This window comes from Drosophila tropicalis, unplaced genomic scaffold (genome assembly GCF_018151085.1).
Source record: "Drosophila tropicalis isolate 14030-0801.00 unplaced genomic scaffold, ASM1815108v1 contig_845, whole genome shotgun sequence".
In the NCBI taxonomy this organism is placed as follows: Eukaryota; Metazoa; Arthropoda; class Insecta; order Diptera; family Drosophilidae; genus Drosophila; species Drosophila tropicalis.
Window position 1 is genome coordinate 1,418,931 of NW_027173338.1, and position 18,505 is coordinate 1,437,435.

General features: G+C 35.0%; 1 protein-coding gene across 1 annotated transcript; it reads left to right on the forward strand.

Moving 5' to 3' along the window:
- The first annotated feature begins 6,796 nt into the window (after positions 1-6,796).
- Positions 6,797-18,195, forward strand: rk (rickets). Its single transcript, XM_068294730.1, has 15 exons — positions 6,797-6,835; positions 6,868-7,304; positions 8,812-8,883; positions 9,962-10,105; positions 10,354-10,497; positions 11,339-11,410; positions 11,514-11,585; positions 13,286-13,354; positions 14,800-14,937; positions 15,004-15,144; positions 15,204-15,269; positions 15,332-15,475; positions 15,531-15,898; positions 15,955-17,733; positions 17,789-18,195. The coding sequence occupies exons 1-15, from the start codon at positions 6,797-6,799 to the stop codon at positions 18,079-18,081; spliced, it is 3,978 nt and encodes a 1,325-aa protein (XP_068150831.1). The 3' UTR covers positions 18,082-18,195.
- The last annotated feature ends 310 nt before the right edge of the window (positions 18,196-18,505 follow it).

Genomic DNA, 18,505 nt, shown 5'->3' on the forward strand with positions numbered 1-18,505 from the left:
CGTTGAAAATCCAGTTTTTTGTTTGTATTTGGTGAACTGCAACTTAAATACGAAAATTTATTTATAAGAGGGCAATTGATATAGTATCTAAAAGTGATCAAACGGATTGAAGAGGCACTAACAAGGGGAACTTCAGGTATAACATTAAACGCGATTTCATAGGAAAATATAGAATAGCGCGCCGATATATTTCACACAGTTTCAATTAACGGGGTATTCTACAACAAATTCAAAATTCATCCAAATCGGTAATTAGCATAACTGAAGTTCCCAATGTAAGTGGATGTCAGCTTTAAAAAGCGTCTTTCTATCTCAAATGAACATTATTATCAGATCATTTTCAAGACTTTATTTATGAAACTAATACTATAAGCATTATTGGAATAATCTTTAAATGTTTTGACCTACTTGATAACTTATAAGATTTATAAGCTGCTTGTTTTCCAAAGTATAGGGTAGAAGACAGATTGAGCATAAAAAATCTCTTATCTTACCTTGTAATGTATTAGGGGAGAGGGCCCAGTTGTGACTCAGGCCCAGTTGTGACATTCTCAAATATTTTTGAAATGCAGTATTGAATGACAGTTTGAGCCCTGTAAATCATGTTTGTTAGACGTTCTGCAGTTTTTGGACAGACCCCAACGTTAATATCGTATTGTATATATGCGTACCAAACATCGTGTTGAAAATCGTGCGAAAAAGTTTTTTTGATTTTTTTCAAAGTACCAAAATTTTGTAAAATTAACAGTGAAAATGTGAGTGTAATGCATTAAAATATTCTATTTTCCGTATATTTTGTGATCCTATAAGGATTTATGTGATTATGTAGTGTCTATAAAAAATATACATATAAACTTTAAACTATGAAAAGGCCCGGTTATGACTCAGCTGGGGTGCCCAGTTATGTCCCATATTTTTTTTTGCAATAGGATTATGTAAAATTGTCAAATTCAAACATTTTTGTTGTTGTATAAAAACAAGGAAAGGAAATTTACTTAATGAGACCAGTTTGTCCGAAAATATTCTGGAAGATTTCGAGCGGGAAGGTGCGGGATTGTTTCATTTGGTAAAAACACAAATTAAGTAATGTTTGGGAATTAAAAAACTTTATATAGTTTAATTCAATGTTAATTTGTGTTTTTCATTATTTTTGTCTTTGAAGGCCTTCATAATAAGTAAACCATTAAATCACAACAATTGGTGTGATTTTCCTTTCATATTTTCTTATTTTTAGTGAATTTCTTAAGGTGAGTCATAACTGGGCCACTTTTTTTTCGGCCTAAAAAAAGTTATCCACATTAAACCTGTTCCAAAATTTTTGAGTAACTCAAATAAACATACATTCTTTGGAAAAAAGTTGCGTTTGGTTACTATTTAAATGTTAAACTTCTTAATTTTTAATTTTCCGGAACTGTAGAAAAAATTTTGAGGTTTTTCAAAACCCGGGTCATAACTGGGCCCTCTCCCCTACATATTGCTAAAAACTAAACAAAATCACAGAGAACTTTCCTTTGCCCTTTTTTAACTTGTGGGCTAATCAAAGTTCTTTTTTAATTAGTAGTAATCGATTGATCGAATTCAGAGAAGCAACGTTTACAATCAAAAAACTGAACTTCCATATTTTCAATCCATAAATTTGTAAATTTTTTCAAATTTTTGAATACCTGCAAATAATTAAAAATTTTTTTATGAGAACTTTTTAAGTTTTGTCTTATGATTTCAGTTTTCAAAAATTTACAAGAAAATATTTTGGTTTATTAAATAAACATGAAAGCTTCAGAATTCACAGTTTTTACTTCGTCTAGTATGTGTAAATTAATCTTTAATAATAGTTTTGAGAATTTATTTACAAATAAATTCAAAACTCTTCAGTCAGACCTCGTTTCTTATAGGCGTAGTTTAAAAGGCAAAATCTTACGCATCGAAGTAATTTGCTGTGATTTCTTTTTACTTTTAAGACTCCCAAATAAAATAAATTCACTTTATGTCAAAATCAATTTTCAAGTTTTTCATATTTTCCACACAATTGAAAAGTTATTTGATCAGTCTTGCCATTTATACATGCATAAATTTTTTTCTGGGGCGTGTCTATGCGTGTGTGTGTGTGAGTAGATGTGCGTGTGTGTGTAATTAATCGCCATGAATGCAAAAATTTATGAGATTTTCAAGAAATTTTGAAGCGTTCTCTTTGAGTTATGTGCGTTGGCATTGAGAGAAGTGCGTGGCGAAACTAAAAATGAAACACGTGTGTCCAAGCTCATAGATACACATACACACATACACACCAATGTATCTATACTAGCCAAAAAGGTGACTCTACACATATATCAATTAAAGTCACCGTCATAACAAATCGTGTGACAATTTTACATTCAAATTGGCAATCGTTCAACTGTGAAAATTTGCATGGAAAGGCTTTAGATAAAGAGCTTAGGCAATTATGTGATAAACGCTTGAAATTGATCTGTCACAATAAACGAGTCAATGTCAACTAAGCAATTAGGCTAATCAAGAGAAATGATTTGAAAATGAAAAGTTTAATTAAAAAACAAGAAAAACAGAACTTTATCTTAGTTTAGACCAAGCAACAGCAACAATTTTAGATTCGGTTTTGTAATCTATTTTTAATAAAGAAAAACTTAAGATATATGTAAATTATTTATAATATTCAGGTTTGAGGAAAAACAAACTTTTATCCTTTTATTCGACCAAATTAAAACTGAATTCGTTTTTATCATCACTCACATAAAGTTTGGTTCCGTGTTGTGTTTTAAACTAGGCCAATATAGTTTTATTTTTATTTTCTGTTTGAATATTCTTAAAGACTCAGAATCCAATTGATTTTTACTTCCTTTCCGTATCTTATATAAGGCAAGGAAATAGTTGAGAAAAGTTTAATAATACCTTAAAAAGCAAACCTTAATATCTAGAATTATGGAAACGTTCAATAAGTAATATATTTGAGAGATTTTTAATCCGAAAGTAGAAGTTAATTTTTAGTTGATAAAGAGTCCTCGAAATACTTATGTATGTATGTATGTAAGCGTGGGACTCTGTCATAAAAATAAAACACATTTGCGTGTTGAAACATAGTAAAAAAAAAGTAAAAAACTAATGCAGTTTCTGATTTGTTTTCAAAGTTGTTTTGCTGAAATTGGCAAAAGCTGCCATTGGTCTTACTCTTACTTAACTTCTTTCCTCTAATATGCTATGCAAAACGACCCTGAAAATAGTTTTCACTAGTCCGGGGTAATAGAGATTTCAGCCAAACACTTTAAAACTAAAAAAAGGGTTTTTCAGTTTAGTATTCAATTATAATGTTTGTAAAATAGATTTATTAGACATCTCTTAATCCATTTTTACTTAAACTACTCTTTAAAGTCTTTGCTGTCCAAAGGCAAGGAAAGAGTATCTTATAAAATGTGTAAAACAATGTTTAAGTTTGATGCTTTACCAAAAAAAAAAAAAACATATTTTGTCCTATTTTAGACCCATCTCATGTGTGCTCTTATCATTCTCCATATTTATGCATTTTAAATCATTGACAAACAAAATCCTATTTTGCTATTTATTGGCACCAGAGTAGATACAATACGGCGAAACACTTTGCAATCAGCTCCAATCGCAGCACGTGTGCGTGTGTGTGTGTGTAGAGTGTACCATTTGGTTTTTGGATTTCTTTTTTACTTTTAGTTTACCTTTCCATTCTTTGCTTTTCTCTCCAGCCAGCTAAACAATGTGAAAGAAAATCCATACGCAAATATTTGTTCTTTGCCTACAGTTGGTTTTCATTTGAGGGGGTGCAGAAAATGTTCGTTTATCTTAAAGTTAACCGTTGCTAGGCAAATGTTTGGTCTAAAATTTAAAATTTCATAAGTTATTGGGAAAATTTACATAATTAAACTTCAAGTTTGATAATTAATTTCTAAAGTTTTTCTATCGTGAAAAATACTTTCTCTTAATTGTTGTAGTAAAATGTTGTTATGTTAGATTAAAATCATTTTGCCAAGGAAAAGAAACCAATTTTCCCTTTAAATTTCTTAAACATAAATGATTTTAACTTTTTTAATTTATATTTTAATTTAGAAACAACAACTTTCTTAAATATAAACATAAAACTATTAACCTACAAGAGTTATAATTGTTCTTAATTATTTTTTTACCTCAGAAAATGTTTAAAATATTTGCTCGAAAGTAAATATTGATTGCTCAAAACTCACACTTTAAATTCATTTAGAATGTTTAATATTTTATAACTGAAAACTAAATGCCATTTATTTCTTGGTACAAATTTGGATATATTTTCTATATTTTATTAAAGTGGCTGCAAACATTCTGTAAAGTTTTTTAATCGCTCAGTTTTAGAATGTTTTTTGTATCTTTAAAAATTGTTTTGCCCATTTTCGTTTGCAATTTTCAACACCCTATCATTAAGCTGTTTAAACTCTTTTAAAAAAAGACTAAATATTTAATTGTTTATAATCGATATCTCCAGGAAATAAACACAAAATATATTCAAATTTGATTTTGCTTTTGTTTACAATTAGAGAAAACTTTGCTAGATTATTATATATGAATGAAAATGGGCAAAGCCATAAAATGCCTCGCAGATTCGATTAGAGGCAATTGGGAATCATCGTCGTCATCGTTTTACCCTGTAACAATAAAAGAATATAGAGTATATTAGCTAACCAAAAAATGTATTTTTAATTTAATAAATGGGTTTGAATGAATGATTAAGAAGATTCATGATATTAAGAGGAATAAGGATGTAAATAAATGTGGTCTCATTTGAGTTAAAATAACGAAATATCACAGGATATATAAAAGTCAGTTCTTATCTTAGTTTTTTTTTTGCTTTCTTTCTTTCGGTTTTTTTCTACCCATTCTTGTTGTTGGCTGATATTGGCGAGGTCAGAGGAACATAAACATGCCATAAATCATTTGTGCGATTTGTGACTGTATGTGTGTGCGTGTGAGTGTGTGTGTGTGTGTGTGTGTGTGTGTGTTTGTTGGGTCTATGAGTGAGGTAAAAGAAGGCTCGTGCTATGGCTAATATGATGGGAAATGTCTTTTATTTCTAGACATATTTTTAGCCCGACATTTTAAGCTTATTTTTAGTTATTACATGGGCAAAAAACACAAAAAACAAACGAGAATTTCAAGTCTATTGCAAATGTAAAAACTGTCAACAGGCTCATTAATAATGATGGCGAATGCAAGGATAGTACTGAAAAATGGACCAAGAAGCGGTCGACCTCTCAAATTTGTCATTCATCAGCTTGGGGCATTGTCTTTTGCTGTCCCTTTTGTTGTTGACAGCTAACAAGTTCTGGTGAATGGTATTTTTTTTTTAGTTAGTAGACAAGAATCAGGCAAAGCAAACTATGTAGTTTATGAAGTGTAAACTGTCGGGCTAAACGATTTGAAATTTTAGGAATACAAAAGATAGAAAAAACAATTTTCTTTACTATTGATTAAAGTTTGAAGAAAAAATTAAATGAATTTCCCTGAGTTCATCATGTTTAAAAGACGAGTAAACCAAATATGGTACTGATTTGATATTTTTATGTATTCCTATATTATATAGTCCATTAGTAATATAGTTGAAAAGTTAGATAAAGAAATTTTCGAACAAATTCAAGAATTAATATGAGATTTTTGAAAATAATTCAATTTAGGTAAAGATAAAAATTCGTTTTGTTAGGTTTTTATTTGACTTGTTTAAATGATTTTTTATTGTGATTTGTTTAAACGATATTTATTTGTTTAAAAGTCGAAATTCGAAATGGTTTCTTAATTGCTATCCCATATAGCTGAGTGAAATTTTTGTTCCGTATATTCAGAAACAAAAGTTTCGGCAAAACCTCCATCAATCTAAACTATCCAAATATACATAAAAATTCCTATTCAAAACAAAATGATACTTACTTTAGTTAAACAAATAAATAAATCTTCCAAATCAAAGAAAACTGAACCATAAACAAAACGATTTAAGCACCTTTTAAGCAGGATGTAAACTAAAAGTGATGAAAAATCGATGTCTTCATAATGACATTGACATGATGGCATGGTGGAATTCCTTTTACAAAACTTTGCTCTTTAAATATTCAAATGGTTAACTCCATAAAAATAAAAATTAATTCTCTAGATCAGCAATCCAATCACCATCAAATGTAATGAGAATCGCTTCTTAACCACACCGACCAAAACGTGTCAAAGTCAAATTTGATTTGATTTGCCGGCATCTCTGAGAAAAGCTGAAAAGCAAACAATGAAATGCATCTGAAGCAGAAAGTGAATGCTAAAGTAAATAATAGATACAAAATAAACTGAAATCAAATCGAAAACCAAATAAGAAAAGTGAGTGTTGAAACGGACGAGCAGACAGCAGCAGCACAAGCAACAGCGACGGCAACGGCAACGGCAGCAGCAAAAGTAGAAAATCATGAGCGAGAAACGAATTGCACACAAAACTGTCATCAAATGACAAATGCTTGACAGCATCAATCAAACACAGCAGCAACAGCAACAACAACCACGACAGCAGCAGCAACAGCAGTAGCAACATTAGCAACTCTGGCAACAGCGACAACATCAACACCAACAAAAGCAACCACAACAACAACTGGAACGATGGCAACAACACATTGCCGCCGTCAACATAGTGAACGGCAAAACGATGGCAGAGGCATTGGTCTCTGCCTATTAATCCTACTTTTATGCTGCTGCTGCTGTTCCACCTCTCTGCTAATCCAAGCCGTCACAGCAACGACATCGGCTACCCTTAGGGTAAATGATGTTTCAACTGATGAAACCAAAGACAAACCGAATCGTACTTACTTAGACCAGAATCAACAGCAACAGCAACAGCAGCAGCAGCAACATAAGCAACATCAACTTGGTGAACAATTTAGTCAAATTACTGTAAGTAGAATTCTTACGACGACAACTGCTGCCACACCCACACGCACAACACCCCTTGGCATAAGAGAGAATGTCATGTTACCTTCAGCCGATCCAGAACGTGAGGCTCAAATTCTCTATGAGAAAACTTTGATGGAATATCATGGGGCAGTGGCAGCATCTACCGCAACCGCCACAGATTCTGACAGTGGCAAGGATGGCAAGGACAACGGTAACCAGCATCATCAGCAACATCAACGCACGTTGCATTCGGTGTGCGAGAGATGGCAGCAAAAGCATTGCCATTGCACCGGCAGCTTAGAGAACTTAAAGTTGAGTTGTCGCAGCATTGGCATCCTGGCCGTCCCAGTGAATTTGCCCACCGAAGTGATTGCCTTGTGAGTATATGAGAACAAAAATATTTAGTATAAAAACACAAAGTTCAGATCAAAGCTAAAATAATAACAAACTTAGTTGTGAAACTTTGTCAATGTAATCATTCATCTTATTTTCTATGTCGAACGAAAAATAAACATTTTCCTTTCCGTAACTTTATGACACGTTTAAAAATATTCACATATTTTCAAATTGACAACTGAATCGAGGTCGTGAAAATCACCAAAAAGCAAATTTAGATTTCAAGTTTTAACGAGATGCAACGAATAATATGTATTCAATCAAATTATGAACTTGATTTTATATAATTTAAATAGAAGAGTAGAGTAGATAGGTCAATATTTTAATATATGAATTATGAACTTGATTTTTTATAATTTAAATAGAAGAATAGATAGGTCAATATTTTAATATAATTTTTAAAAAGTAAAGTTCAAGTCACCTGATTCTTCATGATTAATATATGATGGATGATCTTAATTTATGGGAAATCAAATTTACTTTGGTTTATATTTTAGAATCATTCGGTTGCTCGCCTTTCAAGGAAATTCCTATACTTTTGTCATCTCACACATAATCTCGGATGTGAGTAATCGACATACTTACACACACATTCATTGTGGGGATTTAACATCTTTAAGAGCATTTTCACGTTATTAAGCGATTATTGGCAGTGGTTGGCTCGTTAGAGATAATGTCGAAGCGTTTTGCCGCAAGCATTCCTCATTTCATCGTCGTCTAATTACAAGTCAATTTCGTAGTCTGCGATTCGAATTAAATTCGATTCGATTCGATTCGTTTCGGTTTGAAATGGTTTGGTTTTGGTTTTGGCATGGTGTCTGCCTGTTGGTCTGTCTGACTTTCCGTCTATTTTGGCATGCGGTTTAATCTAATTACACATACGCCACGTTGTGCGGTATTTCGCAATAGTTTTGTCTCACGTATGAGAGTCACGTTTTCTTGCCGCCGTCACATGAGATCTCTCAAAGGAGTTTGCTTCTGGCTAGACCCAAAAAAAATAACTGGCTTCTGATTAATGGCCAACTCAAACTGGCCATAAATAAATAATTTATTAATTAACGGTGAAGTCATAAGCCATTAAAATCACTTTGGAACTTTAATTAGAATGCTCAACGGACCATCAGGCTATGATACAAAACTTTGCAACAGTTCATCTTCATTGTTATGCAATTTTCTGAGATAGACAGGCTCTGGCTCATGCTCTCAGGTTAGTTCAATATGTCTTCAATTCGTTTTACCATTTTGATTGATGATGCTACACAATACAAACAAAAAAAGGGAAAAGTTTTTTCCTTTCATTTGGCATACATTTTTTCCCCCCATTTCCATTCCAACTTCTAAGCCTCGTTTTCTATTCATGGCAAGCCAAAGTGGCTTATTGATATTGATAGATAGAATGTGGTATATATGTAGATTTTTATATAGATATCAATTTCTATAATTGATTCTCCAGAGTTATTAATTTGTTTATTTTGTTCAACTCCACAGAGATTTGGGCAACAATAACTTAACCAAATTGGAGGCCAACTCATTTTTCATGGCACCGAATCTAGAGGAATTGTAAGTATTGAAAACAACAAATTTAAACCATGTGAACTGTAAGAGAAGTGAATATATTTTTTTCAAGGGTGATGAATTTTGAAAAATTTAGCAAGCCCCTCCTAGCAAAGGATTAAAGAAGCATGAAAACCGCAACCACAGACCATTAATACCCCGGGGGGTTGTTTTTGAAACCACATAAAACTAACCAACAAAAAAAAATCAAGTGTAACTACAATAGCATTTCTATACCCTTAAATATTAGTTTTAGTTTAGAGTGAATACTAAAAATATGCTGTTTAGTTCAACTTCTTAGCAACTTACTTCTCGAGTTAGTAATTGATATAATAATAGCAAATACAATTTTCCAAAGTAAAATGAAATGCTTAAAAATAAAATTCAACTATTCAATAAACTAAACCAAATACTTAAGAACTTCTTCTTTAGAGGAAGGAGTAGAAGTTTAGGTTTTAGGAATGAATAAAGTCAAAATAAATTTATTGTATTAGATAATGTTTTAGCTTTTAATAAATCCAGAAAATCAATCAGATTTTAAAAGAAAATACAGACTGCCACTGTTCCCTCTATCTACCTTATATTATTCTTATTGCATGATTAGATAAAGTATAAGATAAGCCACCTAAACAGACAAGGATATAATAACAAATTTCTTGTTGCAAGGGACAACCCCACTTTATTAAGAGTATATATTGTTTTAATCTGACCGAACCCCCTAAAAAACAAGAGCGGCAAATATGAAAACTTTCGTCATTTCAACTCCTTTATTAGAACTAGAGTTGTTGGTTGGTTGAGTTGGGCGTAGACAACTCATTATTCAATTTCACAGCAAACAAAACTGGGGAAAAAGCAAAGCAAAAAAAAAAACAAAAAGAGAAAATCACAGCGGTCAAAACTTGACCTCTCGCCCGGATTCAACCCCAATCCCTCGGCAATATAAATTACTTGATTTTAGCAAGTTGAACACGATTAATTACTTCTTGTGCGCTTGGCTTATCCTTGCAATTTCCTGCACTTTCGCTTTTCTGTTGACCAAAAGGGAATAGAGTATAATTTTTGTTTTTTCTCATTCTATTTGCAGAACTTTGTCGGACAATAGCATCATTAATATGGATCCCTATGCATTTTATGGTTTGAGTAAATTGAAACGTTTAAGTTTGCAAAATTGCGGCCTCAAGACGTTGGCCCCACAATCGTTTCAAGGACTCGGCCAGTTGACCAGCCTGTAAGTATGCAATCGTCAATTGTGATGCCTGAAGGAAGCATTACAGAAACTAAAGGGTCAATTAGCATACACAGAGGCAAAAACACACTCTCATCACACACACCTATACACAGTCGGCAATTATTCATTTACTGTTGCTTTTCCTGTACCTACATATATCTACAACACTTTTAGTTGGAAAGTTTTTCTTTTTGTTGTTTGAACACTTTGTACACATTTTCTTTATGTTATTTTCTTTGCTTTCCAAGTCAATTGAATGGCAACGCCTTGGTCAGCCTGGACGGTGACTGTTTGGCCCATTTGCAGAAACTTCGCACTTTACGTCTTGAGGGCAATCTATTCTATCGCATACCCACCAACGCTTTGGCCGGACTCAAAACCCTTGAAGCACTGTGAGATGTTTTCTTCTGTTCTTATCATTTTGCCTCTCTACTAGTAACAATTTATTTATTTATTTAATTACTCATCCACTTATTTGTTTATTATTATTTGTATTTTTGCATGACCTTCCATTATCTCTGCCTATGAATATTTATTGGCATTTGAATATTTTTAGCATGCATTTGTTTAATTAGTTAAATTGATGCGGTTTTTGCAGTGTCAAAACAAATTACGTATATTTCCATTTTCAATTAATGGATTTTGTTTTAAATGCTTGTTTAAAAACTTTAGCCAAGTTAAACAGATTTTTTTAAGAAAATCCGAAAATCAAAACAAAAATCATTATTTTAATTAAATTTAAAACCAACTAATTATCAGATACTTTTTCATCATGCATAAAACTATAATAAAACGATAATAATACGATTGTAAATCTTTTTAAACTCATGATTTTCTGTTATGGGGTATTTGGTCCTTGGTATCCCTTGACTCAAATACACTTTTAGGCTTCTTCAATTCATCCTTTTCCCTCACAGGTGTCAGTAGCTAGCAAATATTCAAATAATCTATTCTATCAGCACAAAATATTTGTTTATTTCATCTAATTACAAATAAACTTTAACTTTTATTAACTCTTTTGATAAGTTCTTCTTTACTACTCGAAACTAAATAAGCAAATAAACTAACTGTAATTTTATGTGCATGTTTTCGAATAAATTTTTCAATCCGTACTTTTCCTTATTCAACCAAGTAAATGAATTCGTAATGAAACTGAAATATCATAAAAATTGTGATTACTCATAATTTTCTCCATGTTCTCCATTGCCAACCACTAATAAAATATATCAACAGCAATTTGGGCAGCAATTTGTTGACAATAATAAATGACGAGGATTTTCCACGAATGCCAAACTTGATCGTGCTGTAAGTAGTTTAAGTATAGACTGACTTAAATATATCGATATACATATATTAATATTAATTTTATGTTTCTCGATTTTTTGCGATTCGTTCAATTGTTTTGCAGTTTACTCAAGCGAAACCAAGTTATGAAAATCTCTGCAGGAGCTCTGAGAAATTTAACGGCTTTAAAAGTTTTGTAAGTACATATAACAAAGAAAAAAAAAAATACAAAATACTTTAAGCACTTGCATGACAAGATAACCCACAGACAAACAGACAGACAGACAAAATCCGACCACCCAAATGTCGACCTAGAAAAATGCAATTGATATCAAATGGGTAAAGGGAATTTTATTATCTACATATATTATGACAGTTGTATACCCTTTTGAATAAGCATAGGAAATATATATTTTTAATCTGCAGACAAAGCGATTAATTTGTCTAACGATTTACCCAAAACATCACACGTCTTAGTCCTTTATCTATGTCTGTATATTGTTTCTCTTGTTACATTGGATTCAAGAATCTGATATAGGCTTTAGCTTAGTATATAGTAAAACATTATGGAATTTCTTTAAGTTAAACTTCAAATCAAGGAATTGTTGTTAAAATTTTCCTATAACCTTATATTCTCAACCAAACTCTTAAAATAACAGTTCCTATGTATTTCTTGTCAGATAATAGGTTATGTCTGCCTATGAATGAACTGCAACTAATAGGATTTTATGAATCTTTTTCATGAGTATGAAACCAAACCCTTAAGTAGAAACCACGACACTCAAAAATTATAATATACCCAAGTTATCAGTTAGTATAACACGAATTTCCCGTCATGCTAGTACAAGTGGCAAGTGGAAATGGTGTTTATCCGTTTTTTGGTCATAGCTCGAATAAATTTCAATTTTACTTTGCCAGAGAGTTTTCGGTGAAAACTTTCTCTAGTCTTTTTTCCTTTTTCGGTCGGTGAACGGTTTCTACTCCGGACGACAGCTTAAATTGTCCTTCTTGTCGTCGTCGTCGTCGTCGTCATCGCTGTTTGCTGTTTACCGCAAATGTTTGGCTTTTTTGCGTTGTCGTTTTTCTTTCCTTTTTTTCTGCTCATCTTCTTGTACACTGTCTCCGCCCAACTTCTGGTCTTTAACCAAGCAACCCAGTCTTTTCTGTAGACAAATATGCAAATTTATGTTAGGGGGTTTGACATGGCGAATGCATCAAGTGAAAGTGAAAAACTTTCACCATGCAATGCGTAAATCTAACGTGAAAAGTATGAAGAAAATGTTCCGTGTGCATTCGCATTGCATTGAAGATTTATGGCCAAGGAGCTGCAGCCACTCTAAACTGGAAGTAATCGTGGAAGCAGCTACTCGTGATAGGGGAACGAAAATGCTCTGCAACTGACAATGAGAAGGAAAGGCGACAGCAGCTGGTGCTGTTATTTGCAGCAAAAGGAGTTTCTTTTTGGTCTACTGGGGTGACAAGAGAGTGTCAATAACAGCTGCTTGGCGGCCCCACGTTGGGCGCCAACAAATGAAACTACATTTGCTAGTTATTGTTATTTTTATGGCACATAAAAGAATTTTCCCAGATTTTGCAATAACATGAAACTTTGGTCATGATATTTATTTCTTTTCATCATATTTTTTGGACATCATAAAATAGTTTTCAATTCTCACTTTGCGAGTAATCAGAGCATTATTTTAATATAAGTGAAATCATTGCACAACGAACTTTATTTTCATGCATAAATTTGCATTGCCATATCATGCCTTCCTTCTTGGAGCGGAAACTTGTGGTCACGTATGCAAATATGCAAAACTCATTTTTTTTTCTGCTGCTCACAAAATTGAAATCTATGTATTTTCTTTTTCTTGTTTTTTTTTTTTTTATTTGCAGAGAGCTGGATGATAATTTAATAAGCAGCTTACCCGAGGGTCTGAACAAATTGTCACAGCTGCAGGAGCTGTAAGTATTTCTATATCTATCTGCTTCTAAATGGCTAGCAGGTGCCGCCTCTGAGATTAGCCAAGAGAAGAGAATGGTATAAATTTAAGGAGGAGCGTAGTTGTTTACTTGCCACAACATTGCCAACTTTGTCAGGCGGCAAACAAGCGGAAACCAAAAATCATAACGCATCATTACTTGGTGAATTTACGATACCACATTCTAAGCAAGTGGGTTGCCATATCCTGCCAGTAGTTGCACTCGGTTTCTATTCCTGCCACTGCGCCATCTCAGCTGTCATTGCATGTTGACATCGTTGCAACGATTCTCTTTTCGCCGTTCTTCTTCGACATTTCGCTCCTTGGGCGATGGGGAAGATGAAGAGAAATTCAATTTCTGGTAAACAGGATAATTATGACCATGTTAAATGTTGCGATAAAAGCCACGCTGTGCTGCATCCACAGCCATGATTGGGGAATTAAACTGGCAAATAAATTTGCGGATGATAGAGAAAGAGGAAAAGCTGGGCAAGAACCAGAATAAGAAAAGTAAAAAGAAATGCCACGAAAACAAATTTAAAAGGATTAAAAGCAACCTCAAGTAGAAGTCTGCATTTTGTTGACTCTATGGACGACAAAGAAGCTGAATGACAATACAACAAATTAAGTCAGATAAAAGTCGCAAAAACTTGCCACAAGAACAAATGAAAGTTCATTTGTGTCCTTAGCTTAATAACAAGCGCGTTTCTTGTGCTCAATTGATGGCGAAAAACAAGGTATCAAAGTGTGTTTTTCGTTTCCTTTGTGTGTTATGCCATCTTCAAGAATTTTTTCATAAGAAATAAATTTGAGATACTTAACGGCTGCTTTGATTTTCACTTACTAGTCCAAGATAAACATCATAAAGACCATTACAATATGTGCTCCAAAAAGTATGCACCATTTTATGCTCCAAAGTTCACTATGGACTATGGGAAAAATGACAATTTCTTTGTGCAATTTTTACTCTAGTTTTTCGACACTCTAATATTAATTTTTGATGGTCCATCAAAAGTACATAAAATATAGATTAAAATGCATAATAAATCAATCCGATTTTTAATAGAAATAGGCGGTATATTAACTTAAATCGTCCTATAATTATATTACATATGATTAATCTTGAATTACATTTAAAAGAATTTCTGCTCTCGCTAACAAGATTAAGAGACTTCCCTTTAGAATCTTGATAGTACCCACAAGGTTGGTTTTTTGACCACTGTGCAGTTGTGACACTTGTTCTTGTTTCGTTTTTTTTTCTTCTCCTTGATGTTTTTTCTTTTTCTCTTGGCAAATCTTGACTTTTAAATGCAACTGCAGCTGGAGTGGTACTTGCCAACAAACGCAGTTACTTTTCTTGGCAGAATACACACTTTTTTGATTAAATTTTCTTTACCTTTTTACATTACTGCACTGTGCTCTATGCAGCTCTATGACCAGCAATCGTTTACGCTGGATAAATGATACGGAGTTACCAAGAAGTCTGCAGATGTTGGATATGAGAGCTAACCCCTTATCGACCATAACATTGGGGGCCTTTCGGGGCATGTCTAAACTAAGAAAGCTGTAAGACTTGAAATTTAGATGAAAACAAAATAAAAGGATTAATGATTTTGATCATTTTCATAATAGTACTTTATCGGATGTAAGGTCTTTGCGATCTTTTCCGGAATTGGAGGCATGCCATGCTTTGGAAATACTTAAACTAGATCGTGCTGGCATACAGGAAGTGCCCTCCAATTTGTGTCGTCAAACGCCAAGACTGAAGAGTTTGTTAGTAAAAGTAGATAAGAACTTGTCAATATTTACTTTAATTATTTAAATTGTTTCAGAGAACTTAAAACCAATTCCCTAAAACGCATCCCAAATCTAAGTAGTTGCAGAGACTTAAGGCTGTTGTAAGTGTAATTACATTCCAATAGATTTATGATTTGTGAAAATTAAATATTTTTTCTGAAAGAGATCTATCGAGCAATCAAATTGATGCACTGCAAGGGAAACCTTTTCATGGGCTGAAGCAACTGCACGATCTGTTGCTCTCCTATAATCGCATCAAGGCCATACCTCAAGATGCCTTTCAGGGCATACCCAAACTGCAATTGCTGTAAGTAATAAACATTTTTCGACTATATCGAGTTATACATTATTGTTTTTTATAGGGATCTGGAGGGCAATGAAATCGCTTTCATTCACAAAGAAGCCTTTGCCAGTTTCACGGCTTTGGAGGATCTTAATTTGGGTAATAATATCTTTCCAGAATTACCAGAGGCTGGACTAAGAGCATTGCTGCATTTAAAGACGTTTAATAATCCCAAGCTGAGAGAGTTTCCTCCACCAGACACCTTTCCACGCATACAAACATTGATTCTATCTTATGCCTATCACTGTTGTGCCTTTCTGCCCCTGGTGGCCATGTCTTCGCAGAGAAAAACCTCTCAGGTGCAAGAGGCGGTTCTTTTCCCCTCAGATGCGGAGTTCGATATGACATTGTGGAACAACAGTATGATGAACATTTGGCCACAAATGCGTAAGTGTGAGGGACATAGGCATCTTCATCTTCCTACAAATCTCTTTACCCATCAGATAATCTCAGCAAGCAACTTGGTGCTGCCATGAATGATCTTTGGGAGAGTGGCAATAACTTTAATGAGGATCAGCAGCTATCTTCAACGAATGGTCAATTGCCTAGCAGCTTTATGGAAGAATATTTCGATGAGCATGATGTCAGTGGACCTGCAAATGGTTATGGCTTCGGTACTGGGCTATTTAGTGGCATCTCAGCCGATGATCTGCAGCCGGGTTCGGTGCAATGCCTGCCAATGCCAGGACCTTTTCTGCCCTGTGCCGATCTCTTCGATTGGTGGACTCTACGCTGTGGCGTCTGGGTGGTTTTTCTACTTGCTCTACTGGGCAATGGCACAGTGGTTTTTGTGCTCATCTGTTCCCGTTCCAAAATGGATGTGCCACGTTTTTTGGTCTGCAATCTGGCGGCTGCGGATTTCTTTATGGGCATATATCTGGGAATTCTGGCCATTGTGGATGCAGCTACTTTGGGAGAGTTTCGCATGTTTGCCATACCCTGGCAGATGTCGCTTTTGTGTCAATTTGCTGGTTTCTTAGCGGTCCTCAGTTCAGAATTGTCTGTTTATACCTTGGCTGTGATCACTTTGGAGCGCAATTATGCCATTACACATGCCATACATCTCAACAAGCGTTTGTCGCTGCGTCAGGCGGGTTATATAATGAGCGTGGGTTGGATATTCGCCCTGATAATGGCCCTATTACCTCTGTTGGGTGTATCGGACTATCGGAAATTTGCCGTATGCCTACCCTTCGAGACCACGACGGGAGTAGCTAGTCTAACCTATGTAATATCCTTGATGATCATCAATGGCTGCGCCTTTCTAACTCTTATGGGCTGTTATCTGAAAATGTATTGGGCCATTAGAGGAAGTCAAGCATGGAATACGAATGATTCACGGATAGCCAAACGAATGGCTCTTTTGGTTTTTACAGACTTTCTTTGCTGGTCGCCCATAGCTTTCTTTTCCATAACGGCCATCTTTGGCCTACAATTAATATCTCTGGAGCAGGCCAAGATTTTCACGGTGTTTGTTTTACCCTTAAACAGTTGTTGCAATCCGTTTCTCTATGCCATCATGACGAAACAGTTTAAGAAAGATTGTGTCACCTTGTGTAAGCATTTCGAAGAATCGCGTGTTGTCGGTGCCAACGCGGCAGCGGGTAGAGCTGGTGGCGGACGTGCCAAGAGGGGAGAATTACCACCACCTTTGTTGCCAGCAGCAGTGACCCATCCTCCTGGATGTCGCTGCCTGCGAATGTTACCCAGCGAAATGCCCAATTGGCATAAGATGGAACAAACACCAAGTATCTGGCAACGATTGCGCACCTTCTGCTGTGGCGATGCGCGACGTAAACGTAAGCCCCGGCGACAGGCCCAACAAAGACGACCCCGTGCCTATACGGCTGCTGCGGCCAATCCCTATCAGTATCAGTTCGCTGAACTGCGACAACAGCGTCAGAATCGTGCCAGTTCGATTTCCAGTGAGAATTTCTGTAGCTCTCGTTCCTCGAGTTGGCGTCATGCGCCCAACTCCTCGACTCCTGCACAGCAAGGTAATTGCAGCATGCCTCTGAAGCTAATGGAACCCCATGGTCATTTGCATACACATGGTCGGCGGCGGCACTCGGCCTGGTTGATTACTCGCAAAACCTCACAGGATTCCAATTTGTCCAGTTCGAGAAACGATTCATCGGCATCGGCAACTACGGCCAGTACCTCCACATTTCGTCTTTCAAGATCAAGTGCTGGAAGTAGTACACCTTTACCTCCAATAATTGGTAAGTAGATATTCCGAAGTGACCTCTACTACCTTTTCAATGGTCGTCTTTGTAGCACATAATGGCAAGACACAACTGGATACCAGCAAGCCACGTCTGGTCCGTCAAGAGGCCGTCCAAGAGGAAGAGGACTCCTCACCGCCTAGATTAGGTGTACGATTTCTGCCCACCATTCCATCGGCAGCTGATAGCTCTGTCATAATGGAAGACGGCGACTCAAGCAATGCAAATGCTGGTGGCGCATTTCTTGGTATGCCCCAGCCGGGGGCTTCCAGTGGTTTTCTGGCAACAACCACACAGCAGCAGCCAGCCAAATCTCCACCTGATCCCAGTGATGCTCCACCATGATGATGTTGGTGGTCATTAACGTGGCGTAATAGATTTCAACAAGAAACCTTCTTGTAGGTAGCCAAAAAGAGAAAAAGGGATCAGAAAGCTCACTGTGTTCATAGATTGTATGTTGAAGGGGGCGGGTACTTGGGGTCAGTTCGGGGGCCGTCTGGAAAAATGTATTCAATAAAACCAATTTTAGTATTTAAATATATTCGATTAATAGTCATAAGTAGTCAATTTTTTACAGATATCCCCCCACAAAAAAAAAAAAAAAAAAAGAAAGCAAAAATTTTAGGTTGAATGCTTTGCGACAAAAGTATTATATGTATTATATAATTTATTCAATTAGTTAACTGCCATAAACTGTACCTAGACATAGTTTAGCTTATAGAACAAGAATATAGAATATAGTTACTCTACTATATATATATATTTATAT